Source organism: Tiliqua scincoides, chromosome 8 (assembly GCF_035046505.1).
Source record: "Tiliqua scincoides isolate rTilSci1 chromosome 8, rTilSci1.hap2, whole genome shotgun sequence".
NCBI lineage: Eukaryota > Metazoa > Chordata > Lepidosauria > Squamata > Scincidae > Tiliqua > Tiliqua scincoides.
Window position 1 is genome coordinate 47,722,560 of NC_089828.1, and position 9,744 is coordinate 47,732,303.

The window sequence follows — 9,744 nt, forward strand, 5'->3', positions numbered from 1 at the left end:
TTTTCCTCCCTTCCCGGCGAGGGGAGAGGGAGCAGGGACCCCCACCAGCCCCGCAGGCAGCCTGGAGGGAGGGCGCCCCCTCCCCTCCTTCCCAGCCGGGGGGAGTGGGCGTGTCGTGTCGCCATGGAGACGAGAAGGCGAGCCAATGGCAGGCTCCGGTGTATCATTTTTGTCCGCGGACTGCACGAGACGGGGGGAGAGGAGCGCGCGGGCCGCGCCGTCGAGGGGTTGAGCGGGGTGCGGGAGCGGGTGCGGGGTCCCGGCCGCCCCCTCGATGGATCTTCTGATCCTGGGGGGGTCGCTGGTCGCCTTCTGCCTGCTCAACGCCGGGCTGGAGCGCCTGGTGCCTCCGCCGCCCCCAGCCCAGCGCAACCCCTGGAAGTGGCGCAACATCTGGACCTCCTTCGCGCACAGCCTGCTCAGCGGCTCCGGAGCGCTGATCGGGTGGGTGGGAGGGCCAGGGCTTGGCCGGGGGCTGCTGGGGGGGTGCAAAGCCTGGAATGGCTCCGAAGGGGAGAGGGAGGGGCCCCCTGCAAAACTTAGTGCTTTGCACCCCTCTAGCTACGCCACCGCCCCCAAGTCTTGCAGGGAGCCTCACAGCAGCGTGCAAGGGACCCCTCCCCTTCGGACCCTCCGTTTTGCTCCCACTCCCTGGAATGGCTTCGAAGGGGGGGGTCCTTTGCACGCTGCGGTGAGGCTCCCTGCAAGACTTGGGGCTTTGCACCCCCCTAGCTACGCCACTGCTGTGGGGCATCTTATTGCGCGTGGTCTCACCCTCTCCTGCTCCTCCCGTCCCGTCGCAGGTTCTACCTCCACCCGCAGATGGCCGAAGATCTCATCGACACGTACTCGCCTGGGGCGCATCGCCTGGTCGGGATCTCGGTTGGTGAGTGGCTGCCCTCCACCCTCGTCCCTTCACTGTCCTCCGGCCAGTGGCGTAGCTAGAGGGGGGGTCAAGGCACTAAGTTTTGCAGGGAGCCTTTGCAACGTGCAAGGGGTCCTCCCCTTCCGAGCCATTCCGGGAGGGGGGAGCAAAACGGAGGCATTCGCCAAAGGGGAGAGGGAGGGATCCCCTTGCATGCTGCGGTGAGGCTCCCTGCAAAACTCAGCGCTTTGCCCCCCTCTAGCTACGCCACTGCGTGAAACTGATGCCCGCACAGAACCTGAGCATCATGGGCAAACAGAGAGGGTCCAGGGTTCAAGTACCACTCCTAGCATTTGTGAGACTGGGTTTGGGCTCTCTGCTCATGCTCAAGGGCACTTTTCCCATGATTGGCACCTGCCATTTTTAATGGTTGAGCTCTGGGATGGGAAAACACGTTCTGGGGCTGAGTCCAGCAAGGCACATTCCTTGTAAGCCTTCTGGGTTGCACCTTATCTCATCATGACCTTAAAGTGAACACATAGTTTTTGTGGCCCAAGATAAATCAGAAAAGAAGTTCTTTCTGCAGGGTCGGGAGTTAGTTACCTGGGTTCCCAGCTGGGTCATCTTCCACAGAGGGACAGTGCCCTCCCCTCTGGCACTCCAAAAGGACCATCCAAAGGACCCTTTCTTTCCTTTAAATGTTTGAATAGCCTCAACCAACCAAGCCTAGCCCTGCCTGGTTGCAAGGCACAGTCCTCAGTGTATGGCTGCCCTCTCTCCCTTTTGTGCTCTAGGGGAGCTGCTTCAGCAGCTTTGTGTGCCCAGAGACCAATGGGGAGGCAGCTGGTGCCAGGAGATCCCAGGGCTGTGCCTCTCATCCTTTTACACACATACACTGTGATAGTGGGGGCATACAATTGAGCCTATTCTCATCCCCCTCAGCAAATTCCTCTGCAGAGTTCAGCCTCACGACACCCCTTCCTCGCCAGTCCAGAGAGATTATTAGTAAAGCTGTTTTTTCTTGCCTAGACTAGAGGACTGAACAGTAGATGATCATGATCGTACACTTGCACAATGAAGACATGCACCCAATAGCAGCCATTATGCCAGTGAGCTTCTGCAAAAACTGCCTCAAAACTTTTCACCCTGGAACCAGTGGCGTAGCTAGAGGGGGTGCAAAGCACAACGTTTTGCAGGGACTTAGCACTTTGCACCCCCTTTAGCTATGCCAGTGCCCAGAACAGATCCATGTGGTTGCGATGGCCTTGATCCAGGGAGGGAGAGAGAGGGAGAGAGCCTGGTGTGTGTTGTTGTCATCCCCCCCAGTGATGAAGCCCTGGGTTAAAGATAGCAGCCACATCATGTGGCACCCTATGGACTGAGACTGCAATCCTACCTACATTTTCCTGAGAGTAAGCCCCATTGAATACAATGGAACTTACTTCTGCGTAGAAATGCATAGGATTGCACTGTAACCATTTCATTTCTTGCAGCTGCAGTCTTTGCAGATGCGAAGAGCTGCATTCAAGTTTTTCAGCCCAAAGTATTGGATGGCTCAAAGCGGATGTACATCAAATAATCTGATGAAGTGGACTTTGCCCCCACAAGCTCATGCCCCAATAAAGGTGAAATTGGGAAGCTGCCTTATGCAGAGAGAGTCTGTGTCGCTCCCTGTTGCCCACGCTGGCTGGCAGCAGCTCTCCATCGTCACAGGCTCAAGGAGCCTTTTGCCAGCCCTACCTAGAGATGTTCTAGCATGGATGTTCGTGGCATCTGCCAGGATGTTTTGACATTGATGTTCATGGCATCTAGGATGGGGAAAGGCAGGATAACTAAAGGGAATGTGTTTAGTGGTTAGCATGCATCCACCCTTTCCTCTTCTCCACTTTTCATTTACTGGACCATCAGCTGAACAGGAGATGAAACTGATAGTTCCTATCCATTTTCACAGGCTACAGAGAACGGGCCGGGGGGGTTAACCTGTGGGGAGAAAAACTTCCCAGGAGAGCACTGAGCCCCAGGAGTTCTTATTAAAAATCAAAACTGCAGAAGCCTCTGTAGGGCAATCAGATGTGACAATCCATTGAATTACCCATGAGCATGGACTAGGCAGGCAAAGAGTCAAACAGTATCAAGTTTATTAAAAATATGAAATAAAGGGAATTAAACCAAATGAGAAACTGGAGGGGGGGCGGTAGACAAAGTATAAGCAGGCTGATGGGGAAATGCCTGAACTCAGCTAGATGGACCCAAAGGAAAAACTTGATCAAATGAATGCAACAGCCAATGGAGCTACGGTGCTATTCAAGAACAAAGCCTGCTCTCATCCCCATGCTCCATACCTGGCCTTGCTGAACTGGTAAAGTTTGTTGCTTGGCTTGGAAGTGAAAAAGGCAAAACAAAACAGAATAAATTGCTCAATGCATCTGCCTAAGATAATAGTCCCTATTGCTAGTTACCCACTAGTTGTCCAAGGAATCCTGGTCCTTGCACTTTCTGAAATAAGTAGGTTCACCTTCCGCAAACCAGGGCCCAATGTCATGGCAGACCTGGTAGAACACACACAAGGGTTCCTGTACTTGAACTTAAATAACTTGGACTTGATGGTGTCATAGAGTTACTTGAGTGGAGGTGTGAACCCACCTGGGTTCTCCATCCCACCCCTTTGCCTAGGCAGACAGGTTTGGCTGCCCAAGTGGCCGGACATGCCACTCTCTCAGCAGACTAGCTATCCCAGACAGGGAAAAATGATTCTGTATCCACAAACACATGTGATTTGCTGACCATGGAGTTTCAAACAAAGGACAAAAGGCTGCTGTAGGAGGAGGTTCTAGCCGCTTTTAGCTGCAGAACCTGCACAGGAGCTTCTGGTGAGTTACAAGTGTCCAAATAAGGAAGAATGGGCAAAAAAAGAAAGGGGAAAAATGGTATTCATCCCACCTGGCCAGCAACTGCCCTTTGGGGGCTGCTTTCTGCTAGGATGGTAAAGAAGCTGTCCTTGTGAGTAAGGAGGGAGAGTCAATGAGAGGGAGGAGAGGCTTTGCACTGGGGCTTTGACCAAAATCCGAGTTCAGTTCTGGGGCTCAGCCATGGAGCTGGAACTACTAATAAAGATGAGAGTGTCTCTTGAACATGTTCAGAGTGTCTTTCCTGAGCCACGGCAAGGGTTCAAATCACAAGGTGCAGCTTCCAGGCTTGCTTAAGTTCTGGCCCCTGGCTGCGCAGAAACAGTAGCAGTCTTCAGGCACCAGGGTGGACCTACTGAAACTCAGGTGCTGTCTTGGTGTGGGAGACACTCTGCCGCTCAAAGAGAGCCTGGGGAACGGGCAAGACTGGCAGCTTTCTTGGAAACAGGAAAATACACAATAGCACTTGGAGCCAAATCCATTCTGAACCAAAGGTCACCCTTTGGCCCATGTTTGATTTGGAGGGGAACTGCAGAAGGATCTTCATCAAGGAGAAATTCCCAGGCATTGGTTGCCAGGAGTCTAAAAATACATGGCTGCCACACATGTGGCTTCCCCCCACTGCCATTAGTGTACACACACTTAAAAATCTGATACTGATCAATACAGACTTGATTCTAAGGAATAAGAAAAAGTGGTTGTGAAGCCAGGGATCTGAAACACTTTCCATCTTTGATGGAGTTTGTCTTATTTATGACTACTTTGTTTATTTAAAGCCACGTAGCCGTATAGGACACAAAGCCACTTTCTCTACAAGCCGTTAGGAAGAAAATCCTTGTATTTTGCTGAGGAGTGTGGGATGGAACAAGGGGGCTTGCTGATGCAGGATCTTCTGTTCCCCTCCAGGGTATTTTGTGCAGGACTTCTTGGATATGATGTGTAATCAGAAGCTGCACCAGTGCTGGGAGCTCCTGTTCCATCACACAGTGGTGAGTTGTTGCCCACCCTCCCTCTGATGGAGAGCAGGTGAAGATTCTTGAGCAGGGTGGGAAAGAGGGAGACTCATGATCAGTCTCAGAAGAAGCAGAGATCCCAGGAAAGGTATGTGGAGAGGTGTTTTGAGGTTGTGCGCACTAACCAGTGGGCACTGCCAGCCCGTCCACAAGGCCACCTGACATAGGTTGCATCAGCAGCAGATTTTGAGGGGTGGGCAGATTTGGGGTTTCTTTCTTCCCTAGTCTGCCACTGCCACCGCCCTCCACATGCAAGTCGCAAAGACCATTCCTCTCCTTACTGTATTCCTCTAGTGCTGTCATGAAACCCAGAAGTGCAGGAATTCTGGTTTCATTGACAGGGGCAGTGTGAACTGGTTTCATGTGAGGAGCACGTTAACAGTTTTGCTTCTGTAGTTCAGAGACAGCAGACATGAGGCATCATCAGGCAGACTTTCAGCTCAACACTGCCAAACTACAAACATCTTTTTTTTTTGGCTTGTACTCAGATCGCTATCTATTTGGGAGTTTGGCTTAATTGCCTGGGAACTGTGCCCTTGCTTTCACTATGTGTTTAGACACACCCTTGAGAGGTCAGGATACACAAGAACTACATCAGAAACATGCACTGCTGGCCCACTGGAAGTGTGAAGGCCATGAGCTAGGAGTGCGTCAGATCTATCAGAGAGATCCTGGGCAGTGACATGGTAGCAGCAGTGTTCAAATCCATAACTGGAGCTGCTGGGGGCGGGGGGAAGCAAGCATGTCTAGGTCAGTGCACTAGTTATGAGCCGACAAATTGTGTGCCGTCTATTTTATGTCTTTTCAAATGATGTAAAGAGGAGCTGACTTGTGTTTTCTTGGGGCTGGCTGGACTGGGTAGGGCAGGTCTTGGCCTACCTGCTACACTTGGCTGCTGTTCAGGAAAGGTCTCTGATGGCTTACAGCACAATCCTGTCTATATCTACTTAGAAGTAAGTTGCATTGTGTTCAGTGGGGCTTACTCCCAGGAAAGTGTGGATAGGATTGCAGCCTTAGACTTCCTGAGCTCCTGCCTCCAGCCTTTACATACCACCCTTCAGACTGTTGAGAGCTGGGTAACAGAAAACAGCCCCATTGCTTTCTACCTTTATTGGAGACATGTTGAGAAGCTGGTGGGGGAGAGGCTGGTGCTGTGTAGCCACAGTTCTGTCCCCATCCCAAAGCTATTACCAAGGACATCAGGGCTCTGAAGTGGATTCTGGTCTCTTTGCAGTCAGGAGCAGTGATGAAAATCTGTAGGAGCAGTTGGGGGTATGGAAAGCAGCAAGGCCTCCCTATTTTAGTCCCAAAGCTCAGCCTCACCACCTCCAGGAATGGTGCAAGATTACATCTACATGTGTGCAGATGATCTCTTGTTTACATAAGTAACCTGAGTAAGCGGTAGCTGGTGCACCTGATAGAAGCTGGTTGGCAGCGTCTTTCAGACAGGGGTTGGCCAGGAGCTCCCTGCTTCCCACCCTTGTGTGGCTTTCCACCCATTTGATCCTGTGGTGAGATGGGATCAAACTGTTTAATGAAATATTTATTAAACATTTATATCAAAATAATATTTAAATTTGGGCAGGGGCAAAGGGCTTAGTCTGCGGGAAGCAGCCAAACCCATTAGAATAGGGGTGCCACAGACCAAAACACTACTCAGTGCCGACTTGGATCTGCCCTCCCACCCCCTTAAAAAAACCCAGCACCCTGACTGAAACTTGGAAGTGCAGGGTTTCCAGTGAAACCATGTTTCTGAGTTCCAGGCAACACAGGAGGAGCACAGTAAGGGGAAGAATCTGCTTGGCATTAAGAGTGAGCATGTAGCTGGTCCTTCAGTTTAGAGAAGTGGTGGTGGCAGTTGGAGGGAGGCAGCAACAATGGCAGACTTGGGGTGAAAGGCGCCCCAAGTCCACTGTCTCCACAGACCCCTTAGAATCTACTGCTCTGTGTAGCTGCTTCTTGTGGCTGTATGGATGGGCCAGTCCTGCATTAGAAAGTCTATACGTTCTTTGGCAACATTCTTTGGAAGTGCTTTTTTTTCAGTTGAACATTTACACTGTTTTGATCTGTTTGTGTTTAGCTTTTCAAAGTACCCTGATGTAAAGGGTCAGTCTTCTTGCTGAGGACCCCAGATGTTGCTCCATCCCAGATGTTCGGCTTTAACGGCGGCCCCCAGCCCTTGGTTCACCTTGTTTCTTCAGCCTTCCACAAGGCCCCACTTCCTAATGTCTTGGCTGTAGGGAAACAGTGTTGAACAGATGGGGCTGGTAGGACTTGGTGCCCTTCTGAGGGGAAGGACTTTCCTCAGAAGAGGATGGCAGAGATGCAACAGCTTAATCAAGACAGATAGCAACTGTGGGTGGATCAAAGGGAGCCAGATTCAGCTGAGAAGCTGTGAGAGGGTTGGGAGAAATAATTGCTTGGCTCACTGTCTCTGCTATGATCATTGAACGGCCAGGGCCCAGCCAGCTAACCACCCCCCTCTCTTTCAGGTGATAGTCTGCTTGGGCATTTCCTTTGTGGTCCACCGCTTTGTGGGGTTTGCCCTGGTGGCTCTGCTGGTGGAGGTCAACTCCATCTTCCTGCACCTGCGGAGTATCCTGCGGATGGCCGGCTTGACACACACCACGAGCTACCGCCTCAACAGCCTCGTCAACCTGGGCACGTACGTGGTGTTCCGCATCACAACGCTGGCCTGGATGACCCGCTGGCTGGTACTGAACCGGGAGAAAATCCCACCAGCCACCTACGTGGTGAGCACAGTGGGCATGACCATCATGACCCCCATGAACATCATCCTCTTTTACCGTGTGCTACGCAGTGATTTCCTCAAGTCCAGCCAACGTGAGAAGGAAACATAAACGCCGTCTGGTTCCCTTCCAGGAGCTGGCTGTAGGCCATGGAGAGAGCAAGGGGGCAGGGCAGAAGAAGTGGTTTCAGACTTTACCTTCCAAGTAGCAGAAAGGCAGCAGCTACCAAAAGGCAGGGAAAGGGCAAAGGGATGTTTCTGGACAGCCTTGTGAGACAGGGTTTTGGTGCCCTTTGACTAGCGGGCTCTGCTCACCTAAAGGAGAAGTGGCCTGAGGGAACTGGGCATGGGAAGAAGGATGTGATGTGCTTTCCCCTTGACGTGGGTGCTAATTGAAATGACTTGGCCCTGCACAAACGTGTTCTGAGCTTTGCTTCCGGCACTTTTTCCACTGCAGCAGGCAGTGTGAATTTCCTTGTGTTAGGGGAGTATTGTCAACCAGGCCAGGCCCACCACCAACTTCCAGACATTGGCCTTACATGCTTAAGGTGGTACCGCAGATCCTGGAAAGACCGGAGGAGTCCTCAACCAGTGACAGGAAACCAGGATTTCACCTTCCTTTCTTGTACCTGTGGCCTGTTCTCTATGGATCTCTCTGCAAGACAGCCACTTCTCCATGCTTGAATGAGGGATTTTCCTGGTCTCTCTCCCTCTCTCCAGAATATAACCCTTTGAAGGACCTATAAGTTGGGCTGCCCTTCCACTCTCTCAGTAACTAACTGTTGATAGGTGCATTTCTCCCTGGGCAGGCACATGTACCCTTTACCCAGTGTTGGGGGGTAGGAAGGTCTCTTTATGAGGCTTGAGCAGTGATGCAGTAAGACCTTGGAATTTCTTTCCTGGGCTTCTGCTGAGCAGTGGCACTGCTCCATTCAGACCAGAAGCACACCAGTTCACAGCTGTTCTCTTAAGAGCTCTTGCTCATGTGTGGTGATAGAAGAGCTACAAGCAACCTTGTCCTGCATCTCTGGCTAAGAAAAGACCCCTTGAAAACAGGGACAGTGGTCGCTGCCAAATTCTTCCCCTGTTGGCTGTTCTCTCTGGAGGGAAAGTAAGGCCACCTTTCCAAATTATTGCAAGGCACTTTGTATAACTCCCCCAGACCCTCTGCTGTACTGGATGCAGAGAACCAGTGTCTTTGGAGAGCCAAGCAGTTCTCTTTGAGACCTTGGCTACTGAAGAATCATGTAGAATTTAAAGGGAAATGCACTTACGTTATTTTATCATTTTTGTAACAAACGGTACGGATGTCTATGCAGAAAATAACAATAAAAAGTATTTTAATGGTGCTGTTTGGCCCTGCTTGGATGTGCCCTGGCAAAAGGAAAGAGCCTGTAATAGTGTGGGAAGAAATTTAACTTATCTTAATTTCACTATTTGTTCCACTCTTTGTTGTACTGGTCTGGCCTGGATCAGTGTAGTCCGACACTAGTCTGACACAATCTTACATTGGGCACTTCCAGACAGTGTTTGGTCTGGGAGGGTCACATTTGATCACCAACACTTCCTAGAACGTAATCATTCAGCCAGTATCAACCTGTTGTTTTCCCTGTGCTTCAATCACATTTATTAAGTCACAAAAATCCAGGGCTTTTTTTGAGAACAATGACTGCATGAGCAAACTCATTAACACTAGTGTTGCCCTTTTTGAGAAATGCATGCTCAGATACAGCAGACCACAACAGCCACCGAAGGACTAAAAGAGAGGTCAGTCTACCATACCTCACTAACACAATACCCATTGCATTGTGGAACATGCAATTGAAGGAACATTGCAGTTCTTCCTGTGACTGCAACAAGTGGCTGATGTGACATCTGAAAGTACCCCGTATTCATAATGAGAATACAGTAGCGTAGCTGTGATGGATCTAGTACAGTGATTTTCAACCTTTTTCGTCTCATGGCACACTGACAGGGTACTAAAATTGTCAAGGCAGCATCATTTTTTTTTTTTTTTTACAATTGACAAGGCACACCATGCTGTTGGTGGGGGGCTCATATCCCCCAATGGTCCTACTGACCCTCCCCCAAACTCCCGTGGCACACCTGCAGACCATTCATGGCACATCAGTATGCCACGGCACAGTGGTTGAAAATGGCTGATCTAGTGAAACGTCTCTAGACATTGGAGACAGTCCTTCCTGAATATCA

General features: G+C 50.8%; 1 protein-coding gene across 1 annotated transcript; it reads left to right on the forward strand.

The window, feature by feature from the left end:
- Positions 1-274: 274 nt before the first annotated feature.
- On the forward strand, positions 275-7,645 carry TLCD2 (TLC domain containing 2). Its single transcript, XM_066636463.1, has 4 exons — positions 275-444; positions 804-886; positions 4,678-4,760; positions 7,277-7,645. Exons 1-4 carry the CDS (start codon positions 275-277, stop codon positions 7,643-7,645), a joined length of 705 nt encoding a protein of 234 aa, XP_066492560.1.
- The last annotated feature ends 2,099 nt before the right edge of the window (positions 7,646-9,744 follow it).